Source organism: Bos taurus, chromosome 1 (genome assembly GCF_002263795.3).
Source record: "Bos taurus isolate L1 Dominette 01449 registration number 42190680 breed Hereford chromosome 1, ARS-UCD2.0, whole genome shotgun sequence".
NCBI classification, from domain to species: domain Eukaryota; kingdom Metazoa; phylum Chordata; class Mammalia; order Artiodactyla; family Bovidae; genus Bos; species Bos taurus.
In genome coordinates, this window is record NC_037328.1 from 4,916,827 (window position 1) to 4,932,772 (window position 15,946).

At 39.1% G+C, this 15,946-nt stretch overlaps 1 protein-coding gene across 1 annotated transcript; it reads right to left on the bottom strand.

The window, feature by feature from the left end:
* Positions 1–8,646: 8,646 nt before the first annotated feature.
* On the bottom strand, positions 8,647–9,718 carry LOC112446980 (keratin-associated protein 6-2-like). The gene has a single exon (XM_024992937.2). It carries the CDS (start codon positions 9,323–9,325, stop codon positions 8,942–8,944), a length of 384 nt encoding a protein of 127 aa, XP_024848705.2. The 5' UTR covers positions 9,326–9,718; the 3' UTR covers positions 8,647–8,941.
* Positions 9,719–15,946: the final 6,228 nt, after the last annotated feature.

Sequence of the window (15,946 nt, forward strand, 5' to 3'; positions counted from 1 at the left end):
GGCTGTGATCCAAAAGTCTACAAGCAATAAATGCTGGAGGGGGTGTGGAGAAAAGGGAACCCTCTTACACTGTTGGTGGGAATGCAAACTAATACAGCCACTATGGAGAACAGTGTGGAGATTCCTTACAAAACTGGAAATAGAACTGCCATATGACCCAGCAATCCCACTGCTGGGCATACACACTGAGGAAACCAGAACTGAAAGAGACACGTGTACCCCAATGTTTATTGCGGCACTGTTTAAAATAGCCAGGATGTGAAAGCAACCTAGATGTCTATCAGCAGATGAATGGATAAAAAAGCAGTGGTACATATACACAATGGAGTATTACTCAGCCATTAAAAAGAATACATTTGAATCAGTTCTAATGAGGTAGATGAAACTGGAGCCTATTATACAGAGTGAAGTAAGCCAGAAAGAAAAACACGAGTACTGTATACTAATGCATATATATGGCATTTAGAAAGATGGTAACAATAACCCTGTATATGAGACAGCAAAAGAGACACAGATGTATAGAACAGTCTTTTGGACTCTGTGGGAGAGGGAGGGGGGGATGATTTGGGAGAATGGCATTGAAACGTATAATATCCTATAAGAAACGAATCACCAGTACAGGTTTGATGCAGGATACAGGAAGCTTGGGGCTGGTGCCCTGGGATGACCCAGAGGGATGGTATGGGGAGGGAGGTGAGAGGGGTGTTCAGGATTGGGAACACGTGTATACCCGTGGAGGATGCATGTTGATGTATGGGAAAACCAATACAATATTGTAAAGTAAAATAATAATAATAGTAATTTTTAAAAATAAATAAATAAATAAAAATTACATATGTTAAAAAAAAAAAAAAAAGAAACGCAAAATGCCTACTGTAGAGAATTTGTGAAGCAAACTTAAAATTTCAAATTGCAATGAGGACCGGAAAGGTAAGAAAACTAAAGCATAATGATGATTGGAATGAGGATATATTTTCTTTATGCCCACCATTCATGATTCAACATAGCAGAATCATAAGATTATACCCGTAATCAATAGAAGAAAAAAAAAGGTTTAATGATTTCTCAGCTGAAGGAAAAATGCCTAATATTGAAAATTCTCAGAAATGAAATCAGAAGCTTGGTGAAAGTTTCTTCTGAAGGCCTTCAATAAAGTACTGGATCACCACTCATCTCACTGTTGTTGAAATTTGAGTGTGCAATAGAAGACTTCATGGTTCTTATTGTAAAAAATAACAAGTTATGGAATCTGCTTGATTATGAAAGATTATGAAAGGTACAACTAAGCAAGTGAGACAAACAAAAATAACCCCCCCCCCCTACCAAACTTTAACATGGAACAATTGACAGTGCTAGTCAGTCAACTGACACTGTAAAATCTAATGAGATTTTGAATTTATAGATCAAAATGGGGAGAACTGATAGATTTGCAATATGCTGATGGGTCTAATCTGTCTAATTGTTACTTAGATCTTCTTCAGTTTTTCTTAATAATTTTCTGCAGTTTTTAGTGTAGAGGTTTATATATAAATTATAAAATATATTCCTAAGAATTTGGTGGTTTTTAATGATATTACAACTAATAAATACATTAAAACTTTTTACTTTTGTAAGTTCCTATGTTGCAAATAAGTGAAAATTCAACTGAAAAAAATTAAATAAAATAGAACAAGCAAGAGAGTTCCAGAAAAACATCTACTTCTGCTTTATTGACTATGCCAAAGCCTTTAACTGTGTGGATCACAATAAACTGAGGAAAATCTTTCAAGAGATGGGAATACCAGACCACATTTCCTGTCTCCTGAAAAACCTGTATGCAGGTCAAGAAGCAGCAGTTAGAACTGGACATGGAACAATGAACTGGTTCCAAATTGGAAAAGCAGTAAGTCAAGGCTGTATACTGTCATCCTGCTTATTCATTTTCTAAGCGGAGTACATCATGCGAAATACCAAGCTGGATGAAGCACAAGCTGGAATCAAGATTAGTGGGAGAAATATAAATAATCTCAGATATGCAGATGACACCACCTATATGGCAGAAAGTGAAGAGGAACTGAAGAGCCTCTTGATGAAAGTGAAAGAGGAGAATGAAATGGCTGGCTTAAAACTCAACATTCAGAAAACAAAGATCATGCAATCTGGTCCCATCACTTCATGGCAAATAGATGGGGAGACAATGGAAACAGGGAGAGACTTCATTTTCCTGGGCTCCAAAATTACTGCAGATGGTGATTGCAGCCATGAAAGCAAAAGATGCTTGCTCACTGGAAGAAAAGCTGTGACCAACCTAGACAGCATATTACAAAGAAGAGACATGACTTAGCTGAGAAGGGTCCATCTAGTCAAAGCTATGGTTTTTCCAGTAGTCATGTACAGATGTGAGTGCTGGATTATAAAAAGAACTGAATGCCAAAGAATTGATGCTTTTGAACTGTGTTATTCAAAAAAAGAGTCTTGAGAGTCCCTTGGACTGCAAGGAATTCCAACCAATCCATCCAAAAGGAAATCAGTCCTGAATATTCATTGGAAGGACTGTTGCTGAAGCTGAAGCTCCAGTACTTTGACTACCTGGTGTTAAAAACTGACTCATTTGAAAAGACCCTGATGCTGGGAAAGATTGAAGGCAGGAGGAGAATGGGACAACAGAGGATGAGATGGTTGGATGGCCTCACTGACTCGATGGACATGAGTTTGAAGAAGCTCTGGTAGTTGGTGATGGACAGGGAACCCTGGCTTGCTGCAGTCCATGAGGTCACAAAGAATCGGGCATGACTGAGCAACTGAACTGAACTGTACTGAAACTTTTAAAAGCCACACATTTTTTTCATCTACATGTTTGGCAATAGAAAGTTCAGATGTGTAGCTTCGAGTGAGAAACAAGAATAGGTTTGGAATAAACTTGTTTGTAAACACACAAGTACACTGTAATGTTTCTATTCTCAGTACTACTGACATTCTCGATTATTTTTATTTTAGTTATTACATGTTGGTCTGTGCCCTGGAGTATTAGTAGCATCCTTGGGTTCTACATACTGTAGACATGGAACAACAGACTGGTTCCAAATAGGAAAAAGGAGTACGTCAATGCCGGGGACCAGCCTGGCTGATCCAGGGTATTCGAAGCAGGGACGGCGTCGGCGACCTATTTATTTAAATATTTTATCAAAGATATAAAGCGTAATAGTATGAGGATAGCTCAGTAGGAAAATTCAGTGGAGAAAAGAGGCTGAGTAGCTTGGTTTATGCGGGAGACCAATAAAACTTCAAGACAAGAAGTTTGCACCACTTACGTAGGCCGCAGGTGTCCTGTTCTCCCGAAGGAGAGGAGACACTGAGGCCTCCCCGGTTGGATCTTAGAAGCCCAGGCATAATTAGCAAGCATGGCGGGTTCCGCGCTCCAGATGGAGACTCAGCCAGAATTTGAGAGAGAGAGCGACATGGGGAGACCAAGTTTCGGTGAACAAGGCCCGCACTTTATTTTCCAAAGTAGTTTTAATACCTTAAGTTGTGCATAGAGGATAATGGGGGAAGGGGTGGAGTCATGCAAGGACAGCAGTTCCTGGTCCTAATCAAAGCCAGGCTTTCAAACTTATCATATGCAAAAGTTCAGGTGAATTACATCATCTTCTGGCCAGGAGGCCTGTTAACATTTTAAGAAACTTATCTTTCTCTAAAGGTGATTATTCCAAAGTCAGGCACCAGCCCCCAAAAAAGCATTGGACAAAGCTGCATTCCTATAGGGCAAAGGTGAGGTGGGCTCAATCAAGAAAAGAATTAACTCAAGGGTCCAAGGTTACAAACATTGAGGCTACTACTTACATTTCTATACACCCATTATATCAATCAATACACTGCCAAGGACACAGTAGGTAAGAAGTATGGAGACTTAGCAGCAAACATTGGCCCAATAAGTGAAAAACCCTTCACCAATACAATTTCTAATCAATCTTTTAACTACTCAAAGGGATCTGTGTTTAGACAGTTTAGAACATCTCCTGCCTCTCACAGTTGGGAGGCTCTGAACAATCACATGTGGCCGGAAAAACCTATTCAGGCAGGCTAGAGGATTTCTAAAGGAGTTTGTAGGTTAAACACTGTCACACCCAGGAATTATTAACTGGAGCTGTAAGCTAACTTTGTTTTGAGAGAGAGGTAGTGGGGGACAGCCCCCCATAAAGTCAGAGGTGTAGGTGAAAGCACAAAACAGAAAGTAGGCAGACTCTGGTTTTGGGGGTAGATGCTCAAGAATTTCCAGGGGGACTCCTGAGGCTTGATCCCGCCTTTGCGTATGCCGAGCCTCCTTCCTCATGACCTTTGTCATGGGCGGAATTCCTCACACTGGCTCCCGGCAGTGATAGAATTCCAGTTGAGCTATTCCAGATCCTGAAAGATGATGCTGTGGAAAGTGCTGAACTCAATGTGCAATATGCCGGCTCCCGGCAGATCAAGGCACAAGCAAGCTGTCACCCTGCTTATTTAACTTATATGCAGAGTACATCATGAGAAACGCTGGGCTGGAGGAAGCACAAGCTGGAATCAAGATTGCCTGGAGAAATATCAATAACCTCAGATATGCAGATGACACCACCCTTATGGCAGAGTGAAGAAGAACTAAAGACCCTCTTGTTGAAAGTGAAAGAGGAGAGTGAAAAAGTTGCCTTAAAGCTCAACATTCAGAAAACTAAGATCATGGTATCCGGTCTCATCACTTCATGGCAAATAGATGGGGAAACAGTAGAAACAGTGTCAGACGTTATCTTTTTGGGCTCCAAAATCACTGTAGATGGTGATTGCAGCCATGAAATTAAAAGACGCTTACTCCTTGGAATGAAAGTTATGACCAACCTACACAGCATATTAAAAAGGAGACACAGTACTTTGCTAACAAAGGTCCATCTAGTCAAGGATATGGTTTTTCCAGTGCTCATGTATGGATGTGAGAGTTGGACTGTGAAGAAAGCTGAGTGCTGAAGAATTGATGCTTTTCAACTGTGGTGTTGGAGAAGACTCTTGAGAGTCCCTTGGACTGCAAGGAGATCAAGCCAGTCCATCCTAAAGGAGGTCAGTCCTGGGTGTTCAGTGGAAGGACTGATGTTGAACCTAAAACTCAAATATTTTGGCTACCTGATATGAAGAACTGACTCATTTGAAAAGAACCTGATTCTGTGGAAAATTGAAAGCAGGAGGAGAAGGGGATGACAGAGGATGAGTTGGTTGGATAGCATCACTGACTCAGTGGATATGAATTTGGGCAAACTCAGGGAGTTGGTGATGGAAAGGGAGGCCTGACGTGCTGCATTCCTTGGAGTTGCAAAGAGTCGGACACAACTGAGTGACTGAACTGAACTGAACTGATACAGGTATTTATGTATGAATCTCTCCTCTATCCATCCAATGAGCCTAGTTCTCAGTGAATTCATAATTTTATGTAGGAGTAACATAGTAGGATTTAAAGAAGAAATGAAGTAATTGTTTTTGTAGCCATGTGTTATGAAAGTTATAAAATAAGGAAGGTTATTAGTGCTGTGAGAGTCAGGAAAGAGTTCTGAGAAGATGGGGCACTAGACATGAGGCTTGAGTAGGAACTGGCCAGTCAGATAAGGGAGTGGGAAACAAGTCTTTCTGTGCATTTATTACCACCAGTGGAGGTGTGTAATCACTAAGCAGATGTAGAGAGGAACTCTCAGACTTTTCTTTTTCTGTTCAGATTATTTAGAGCACAGCGCATACTGCTTCCATAAGCAGGAAAGGGCCTGGCCAGGAGGAGCATATGGCAGTGAGCTCACTAGCAGAAGACTATGAAAACTTGGCTCTGACACTCAGTTGCTGTGTGATTTCAAGATAGTGACTTAATCACTCTGAGCCTCAGCTTCTTTCTCCCAACACTTGTTTGTCAAGACCCATTCTATTTATTTTAAGAGGATGTGAAAATTAATTGAGATAATGTGTAAAAAGACATTTTACAACATGCAATAGAGATGAACTTGTTTGGTTCAGTTCAGTTCAGTCATGCAGTTGTTTCCAACTCTTTACAACCCCATGAACCAGGCCTCTTCAACGCCAGGACTCCCTGTCCATCACCAATTCCTGGAACTTACCCAAACTCATGTCCATTGAGTTGGTGATGCCATCCAATCATCTCATCCTCTGCCATCCTCTTCTCCTCCTTCCCTCAATTTTCGCAGCATCAGGGTCTTTTCAAATGAGTCAGCACTTCACATCAGGTGGCTAAAGTATTGGCGTTTCAGCTTCAAAATCAGTCCTTCAAGTGAATATCCAGGACTGATCTCCTTTAGGATGGACTGGTTGGATTTCCTTGCAGTCCAAGGGACTCTCAAGAGTCTTCTCCAACACCACAGTTCCAAAGCATCAATTCTTCTGTGCTCAGCTTTCTTCACAGTCCAACTCTCACATCCATACATGACCACTGGAAAAACCATAGCCTTGATGAGACAGACTTTTGTTGGCAAAGTACTGTGTCTCCTTTTTAATATTCTGTCTAGGTTGGTCATAACTTTCTTCCAAGAAATAAGCATCTTATAATTTCATGGCTGCAATCACCATCTGCAGTGATTTTGGAGCCCCCCCCCCCCAAATTCTGCCACTGTTTCTACTGTTTCCCCATCTATTTGTCATGAAGTGACGAGACTGGATGCCTGGTCTTAGTTTTCTGAATGTTGAGCTTTAAGCCAACTTTTTCACTCTCCTCTTTCACTTTCATCTAAAAGCTCTTTAGTTCTTCTTCACTTTCTGCCATAAGGGTGGTGTCATCTGCATATCAGAGGTTATTGATATTCCTCCCGGCAATCTTGATTCCAGCTTGTGCTTCTTCCAGCCCAGTGTTTCTCATGATGTACTCTACATATAAGTCAAATAAGCAGGGTGACAATATACAGCCTTGACGTACTCATCTTCCTATTTGGAACCAGTCTGTTATTTCATATATAGTTCTAACTGTTGCTTCCTGACCTGCATATAAGTTTCTCAAGAGGCAGGTCAGGTGGTCTGGTATTCCCTTCTCTTTCAGAATTGTCCACAGTTTATTGTGACCCACACAGTCAAAGGATTTGGCATAGTCAATAAAGCAGAAGTAGATTTTTTTCTGGAACTCTCTTGCTTTTTCGAGGATCCAGTGGATGTTGGCAATTGGATCTCTGGTTCCTCTGCCTTTTCTAAATCCAGCTTGAACATCTGAAAGTTCACGGTTTGCATATTGCTGAAAACTGGCTTGGAGAATTTTGAGTATTACGTTATTAAACGTGAGATGAATGCAGTTGTGCAGTAGTTTGAACATTCTTTGGCATTGCCTTTTGGATTGCAATGAAAACTGACATTTTGCAGTTCTGTGGCCACTACTGAGTTTTCCAAATTTGCTGGAATATTGAGTGAAACACTTTCACAGCATCATCTTTCAGGATTTGAACTAGCTCAACTGGAATTCCATTACCTCCACTGGCTTTGTGCATAGCGATGCTTCCTAAAGCCCACTTGACTTCACATTCCAGGATGTCTGGCTCTAGGTGAGTGATCACACCATCCTGATTATCTGGGTCATGTAGATCTTTTTTGTCAGTTCTTCTGTGTATTCTTGCCACCTCTTCTTAATATCATCTGCTTTTGTTAGGTCCATACCATTTCTGTCCTTTATTGAGCCCAAATTGCACGAAATATTCTAATTTTCTTGAATAGATGTCTAGTCTTTCCCATTCTATTGTTTTCCTCTATTTTTTGAGTTGATCACTGAAGAAGGCTTTCTTATCTCTCCTTGCTATTCTTTGGAACTCTGCATTCAAATGTGTATATCTTTCCTTTTCTCCTTTGCCTTTTGCTTCTCTTCTTTTCACAGCTATTTGTAAGGCCTCCTCAGACAGCCATTTTACTTTTTTGCATTTCTATTTCTTGGGGATGGTCTGGATTCCTTTCTCATGTACAATGTCACTAAGTCCATTCATAGTTCATCAGGCACTCTGTCCATCAGATCTAGTCCTTTAAATCTATTTCTCACTTTCACTGTATATTTGTAAGGGATTTGATTTAGGTCATACCTGAATGGTTTAGTGGTTTTCCACACTTTCTTCAATTGAAGTTTGAATTTGGCAATAAGGAGTTCATGATCTGAGCCACAGTCAGGTCCTGGTCTTGTTTTTGCTGACTGTATAGAGCTTCTCCATCTTTGACTGCAAAGAATATACATTCCTTAGTTCTTTATTTTCAAGTGCCTAACACCCAACTCTGCTTCCAATTTCTCATTGCTTCTGGGAAACATCTCTTCTATTCCATTACTCCTGCAGGAAATCAGATTGTCTCTCCTGCACCTGGAGTTTGTCATGACCACCTGAATGTGTGTCATTCCTCCTCCACTGTCTCCTCCAGCTCCATTCTTGACACAGTGAGATTTGCATGGTTCAGCATGGTTCTGAAATACTGTGAGATTTGTGCTTGTGTATGTGAGAGCCTGAGCATGTGAGATACAAGAAATACTTGGAGAAGGTATTATTTTTGGTGCAAATACAAGAAGAAATGCTTGTATTATATCAAAGAACTCAAGGTTCAAGCAACCTCTTAGCCCAGTCTTTGAAAAAGACCATAGCACCTCACGAAAGACTAATTCATAAGCAGTACACAGAGATTTGTTAGAAGCAATGAGCCATTTTTATTGAGGATAAGGGGTTATCTAAGCTTTAGAATGTTAGGATCATTAACACAGTCATAACAGAGACTCAGAGATTAAGGAGTAAAGGCTAAATTTGGAAGAGTCAGATGATATCACCATTGATCTTCAGACCTCAAGGACGTCAATCTAAAAATGGGTAGTTGGAGGTCAAAACTTCTGTCATGTATACAATTTCTTGCAAGCACAAATCATGGGTTACAGATTCTCGAAGCAGTATTATCTTTAGATTCCTCTTTTCAAAGCATACAAGGCTAAGATGGTGATGTTCTAGCAGCAAGAATAACATCTCCTGTAGCAAACTGGCCAGTAGCTGCCATAGCCAGAGCCATATCCACAGCCATATCTGGTTCCATAACCACAGCCATAATAGGGGCTAAATCCACAGCCATATCCTGTCCCATATCCACAGCCGTATCCACAGCCGTATCCACAGCCATATCTACTTCCATATCCACAGCCATAATAGGGGCTGAACCCACAGCTATAGCTCTTTCCACAGCCATAGCCACAGGAGTTGCCGTAGTAGTTACAACACATGTTGTCAAGGCAAGAGGATTCAGGTGGACTGCAAGAGGCTGTTCCTGAAGTGTGTGTGTCTCCTCCCCATGGACCTTTATATACTGTCAGTAACTGGCAGAGCATACCATTCATTCCCTGACATAGACAACAAATATGGAAGCAACATTATGAGCCAGTCACGTCACCGCTGACAATCACTAAAGTTTGCTTAAAATAGCTCATTATTTGGGAGACTCCTGTTTCATTTTAAGAGCTTCACTTTAATTTGTTCTGCGGACAAACTGTCTTAGTAGAATCGTGTGACCCAAAGCTGATCATTTTCAAAATCTCCTCTCATTTAACAGATACCTTATAAAACAAGCTTGTTGGGGAATGTCAGATGATTTTGCCTCCTTTTCTCTCTCAGTTTTCCAAAATACCTGCTTCTGACCACAGGAAAAGGAATATTCCTGTCTCCTTTCCTGAATCACTACCCTTTCTGCATTCCTTACCCCTGCCTTGTCCGACTCTCCTCAAATCCTAAGAATCTGATCAGTATCTGATAATTCAAAATGAACTCCATTCCCGAAAAGAGTGAAGACTTACAGGCGTGGAGACAGTATGCTGCATGTGTTCCTTCTTGTATTTTCTTCTTCCATGCACCAGGCAATGGAAGGTCCTGTTCACGTGGGGCAGCCCTCTTTTTCTCTCTTTTTTGTAGCTACCTGAGTCTCCCATTGAGGAGACTTTAACAGTTTAACCAACTTTATTTGGCTGAAGAATCAGAAGACCTCAGTTAGACCAGAAACTCATTTTTTCACATAAAGTCTTATTAGAGTTTCGTGTTATGAGATGTTAGTCCATTCCCCTCACTCAATCATTCTTGCCCTTTTCTATCACTACTGTTCCTTTTTTTTTTTTTTTAATACAGATTTCTGGGAATTTATTTGGTCTTTACTTGATGCAAACATATCATTCAGATAAATTTAAATCTAAAGACATCCCCAAGTTAACTTTGCCCTTGTTGAGGTCTCCCTCCTTGATCCCTCCTTCTTCCCCTCTTTCTCCCTGGGGACACTAGCCAGGCTTAGCTGAATAAGTGATGCTGAAAGGCTTCTCAGAGGAGTGCTATTTGGCACTGAAGAAAGAGTGGCATTGAGCATGGAGAACCAACTACTGAGAAGAGCTTCAGGGAAACCAGGGGTGGTGTTTCCCCAGGATTTTTAGGTCCCACCATAAGTCAGGGTGATGAGAAATACCAGGTCCATTTTCACAGAGAAGAAAACTGAGATACTGAGGGTTTAACCGACTTGCCAAAGGTCACAGGCTGTAAATCTTGAGCCCACAAGCCCTCTGCTTTGATAAATATGGTGAAGCTAGCAAGCTGGTCACTGAATGCATACCCCTTCCCTATTTTTTTTTTTTTTACATTTTTTTCTGTTTTATTGGGAGATGCATTGCAACTGTTACATCATAGTAATGCATCACTGATTCAGATTAAATGGGAACACAGGACCTATCAAAATTAGTTAGAAGGCAGAATTATTCTATTTTATTTAAACAAATTCCATTGCCCTTTGGTATGTGAAGTAAGGAATCAGGTTTGCCAAGGTTGCCTAATAAATCTTGTTTTAATGAGCAGATTTTTAAAGGATTGCAATTAGCATATGTCAGCACCAGTCTCTGGTACGTTGGCTGCTGCTTACATTGCAATTTCTAGGCTTCACTTTATCTATTTATTTATTTGCTTTTGTTATTTATTTATTTTTAAAAATTATATTTTATTTTTAAACTTTACAATATTGTATTGGTTTTGCCAAATATCAAAATGAATCCGCCACATGTATACATGTGTTCCCCATCCTGAACCCTCCTCCCTCCTCGCTCCGCATTCCATACCTCTGGGTCGTCCCAGTGCACCAGCCCCAAGCATCCAGTATCATGCATCGAACCTGGACTGGCGACTTGTTCCATATATGATATTATACGTATTTCAATGCCATTCTCCCAAATCATCCACCCTCTCCCTCTCCCACAGAGTCCAAAAGACTGTTCTATACATCAGTGTCTCTTTTGCTGTCTCGTACACAGGGTTATTGTTACCATCTTTCTAAATTCCATATATATGCATTAGTATACTGTACTGCTGTTTTTCTTTCTGGCATACTTCACTCTGTATAATAGGTTCCAGTTTCATCCACCTCATTAGAACTGATTCAAATGTATTCTTTTTAATGGCTGAGTAATACTCCATTATGTATATGTACCACAACTTTCTTATCCATTCATCTGTTGATGGACATCTAGGTTGCTTCCATGTCCTGGCTATTATAAACAGTGCTGCGATGAACAGTGGGGTACACGTGTCTCTTTCAATTCTGGTTTCCTCAGTATGTATGCCCAGCAGTGGGATTGCTGGATCATAAGGCAGTTCTATTTCCAGTTTCTTAAGGAATCTCCACACTGTTCTCTATAGTGGCTGTACTAGTTTGCATTCCCACCAACAGTGTAAGAGGGTTCCCTTTTCTCCACATTCTCTCCAGCATTTATTGCTTGTAGACTTTTGGATCACAGCCATTCTGACTGGCGTGAAATGGTACCTCATAGTGGTTTTGATTTGTATTTCTCTGATAATGAGTGATGTTAAGCATCTTTTCATGTGTTTGTTACCCATCTGTATGTCTTCTTTGGAGAAATGTCTATTTAGTTCTTTGGCCCATTTTTTGATTGGGTCATTTATTTTTCTGGAATTGAGCTGTAGAAGTTGCTTGTATATTTTTGAGATTAGTTGTTTGTCAGTTGCTTCATTTGCTATTATTTTCTCCCATTCTGAAGGCTGTCTTTTCACCTTGCTTATAGTTTCCTTTGTTGTGCAGAAGCTTTTAATTTTAATTAGATCCCATTTGTTTATTTTTGCTTTTACTTCCAATATTCTGGGAGGTGAGTCATAGAGGATCCTGCTGTGATGTGTGTCGGAGAGTGTTTTGCCTATGTTCTCCTCTAGGAGTTTTATAGTTTCTGCTCTTATGTTTAGATCTTTAATCCATCTTGAGTTTATTGTTGTGTATGGTGTTAGAAAGTGTTCTAGTTTCATTCCTTTACAAGTGGTTGACTAGTTTTCCCAGCACTACTTGTTAAAGAGATTGTCTTAATCCATTGTATATTCTTGCCTCCTTTGTCAAAGATAAGGTGTCCATAGGTGCGTGGATTTATTTCTGGGCTTTCTATTTTGTTCCATTGATCTATATTTCTGTCTTTGTGCTAGTACCATACTGTCTTGATGACTGTGGCTTTGTAGTAGAGCCTGAAGTCAGGTAGGTTGATTCCTCCAGTTCCATTCTTCTTTCTCAAGATAGCTTTGGCTATTCGAGGTTTTTTGTATTTCCATACAAATTGTGAAATTATTTGTTCTAGCTCTGTGAAGAATACTGTTGGTAGCTTGATAGGGATTGCATTGAACCTATAAATTGCTTTGGATAGTATACTCATTTTCACTATATTGATTCTTCCAATCCATGAACATGGTATATTTCTCCATCTATTAGTGTCCTCTTTGAATTCTTTCACCAGTGTTTTATAGTTTTCTATATATAGGTCTTTAGTTTCTTTAGGTAGATATATTCCTAAGTATTTTATTCTTTCTGCAATGGTGAATGGAATTGTTTCCTTAATTTCTCTTTCTGTTTTCTCATTATTAGTGTATAGGAATGTAAGGGATTTCTGTGTGTTGAGTTTATATCCTGCAACTTAGTAAAGTTGATTAGTTCTAGTAATTTTCTGGTGGAGTCTTTAGGGTTTTCTATGTAGAGGATCATGTCATCTGTAAACAGTGAGAGTTTTACTTCTTCTTTTCCAATTTGGATTCCTTTTATTTCTTTTTCTGCTCTTATTGCTGTGACCAAAACTTCCAAAACTATGTTGAATAGTAATGGTGAAAGTGGGCCCCCTTGTCTTGTTCCTGACTTTAGAGGAAATGCTTTCAATTTTTGACTGTTGAGGATAATGTCTGCTGTGGGTTTGTCATATATAGCTTTTATTATGTTGAGGTATGTTCCTTCTATTCCTGCTTTCTGGAGAGCTCTTATCATAAATGGATGTTGAATTTTGTCAAAGGTTTTCTCTGTATCTATTGAGATAATGATATGGTTTTATTTTTCAATTTGTTAATGTGGCGTATTACATTGATTGATTTGCGGATATTGAAGGATCCTTGCATCCCTGAGATAAAGCCCACTTGGTCATGGTGTATGATCTTTATAATGTGTTGTTGGATTCTGATTTATAGAATTTTGTTAAGGATTTTTGCATCTATGTTCATCAGTGATATTGGCCTGTAGCTTTCTTTTTTTGTGGCATCTTTGTCAGGTTTTGGTATTAGGGTGATGTTGGCCTCATAGAATGAGTTTGGAAGTTTACCTTCCTCTGCAATTTTCTGGAAGAGTTTGAGTAGGATAGGTGTTAGCTCTTCTCTAAATTTTTGGTAGAATTCAGCTGTGAAGCTGTCTGGACCTGGGCTTTTGTTTGCTGGAAGATTTTTTATTACAGTTTCAATTTCCGTGCTTGTGATGGGTCTGTTAAGGTTTTCTATTTCTTCCTGGTCCAGTTTTGGAAAGTTGTACTTTTCTAAGACTTTGTCCATTTCTTCCACGTTGTCCATTTTATTGGCATATAATTGCTGATAGTAGTCTCTTATGATCCTTTGTATTTCTGTGTTGTCTGTTGTGATCTCTCCATTTTCATTTCTAATTTTATGAATTTGATTTTTCTCCCTTTGTTTCTTGATGAGTCTGGCTAATGGTTTGTCAATTTTATTTATCCTTTCAAAGAACCAGCTTTTGGCTTTGTTGATTTTTGCTATGGTCTCTCTTGTTTCTTTTGCATTTATTTCTGCCCTAATTTTTAAGATTTCTTTCCTTCTACTAACCCTGGGGTTCTTCACTTCTTCCTTTTCTAGTTGCTTTAGGTGTAGAGTTAGGTTATTTATTTGACTTTTTTCTTGTTTCTTGAGGTATGCCTGTATTGCTATGAACTTTCCCCTTAGGACTGCTTTTACAGTGTCCCACAGGTTTTGGGTTGTTGTGTTTTCATTTTCATTCATGTCTATGCAAATTTTGATTTCTTTTTTGATTTCTTCTGTGATTTGTTGGTTATTCAGCAGCGTGTTGTTCAGCCTCCATATGTTGGAATTTTTAATCGTTTTTCTCCTGTAATTGAGATCTAATCTTACTGCATTGTGGTCAGAAAAGATGCTTGTAATGATTTCAATTTTTTTATATTTATCAAGGCTAGATTTATGGCCCAGGATGTGATCTATCCTGGAGAAGGTTCCATGTGTGCTTGAGAAAAAGGTGAAATTCATTATTTTGGGGTGAAATGTCCTATAGATATCAATTAGATCTAACTGGTCTATTGTATCATTTAAAGTTTGTGTTTCCTTGTTACTTTTCTGTTTAGTTGATCTATCCATAGGTGTGAGTGGGGTATTAAAGTCTCCCACTATTATTGTGTTATTGTTAATTTCTCCTTTCATACTTATTAGCATTTGTCTTACATATTGCGGTTGTCCCGTGTTGGGTGCATATAAATTTATAATTGTTATATCTTCTTCTTGGATTGATCCTTTGTTCATTATGTAGTGACCTTCTTTGTCTCTTTTCACAGCCTTTGTTTTAGTCTATTTTATCTGATATGAGTATTGCTACTCCTCCTTTCTTTTGGTCCCTATTTGCATGGAAAATCTTTTTCCAGCCCTTCACTTTCAGTCTGTATGTGTCCCCTGTTTTGAGGTGGGTCTCTTGTAGACAGCATATGTAGGGGTCTTATTTTTGTATCCATTCAGCCAGTCTTTGTCTTTTGGTTGGGGCATTCCACCTATTTACGTTTAAGGTATATATTGATAAGTATTCCACCCATTTATGTTTAAGGTAATTATTGATAAGTATGATCCCATTGCCACTTACTTTATTGTTTTGGGTTCTAATTTATACACCATTTTTGTGTTTCCTGTCTAGAGAATATCCTTTAATATTTGTTGGAGAGCTGGTTTGGTGGTGCTGAATTCTCTCAGCTTTTGCTTGTCTGTAAAGCTTTTGATTTCTCCTTCATATTTGAATGAGATCCTTGCTGGGTAGAATAATCTGGGCTGTAGGTTATTTTCTTTCATTACTTTAAGTATGTCTTGCCATTCCCTCCTGGCTTGAAGAGTTTCTATTGAAAGATCAGCTGTTATCCTTATGGGAATTCCCTTGTGTGTTATTTGTTGTTTTTCCCTTACTGCTTTTAATATTTGTTCTTTGTGTTTGATCTTTGTTAATTTGATTAATATGTGTCTTGGGGTGTTTCACCTTGGGTTTATCCTGTTTGGGACTCTCTGGGTTTCTTGGACTTGGGTGATTATTTCCTTCCCCATTTTAGGGAAGTTTTCAACTATTATCTCCTCAAGTATTTTCTCATGGTCTTTCTTTTTGTCTTCTTCTTCTGGGGCCTCTATGATTCGAATGTTGTAGCATTTAATATTGTCCTGGAGGTCTCTGAGATTGTCCTCATTTTTTAAATTCGTTTTTCTTTTTTCCTCTCTGATTTGTTTCTACCATTCTATCTTCTAGTTCACTAATCCTATCTTCTGCCTCTGTTATTCTACTATTTGTTGCCTCCAGAATGTTTTTGATCTCATTTATTGCATTATTGATTATATATTGACTCTTTTTTATTTCTTCTAGGTCCTTGTTAAACCTTTCTTGCATCTTCTCAATCCTTGTCTCCAGGCTATTTATC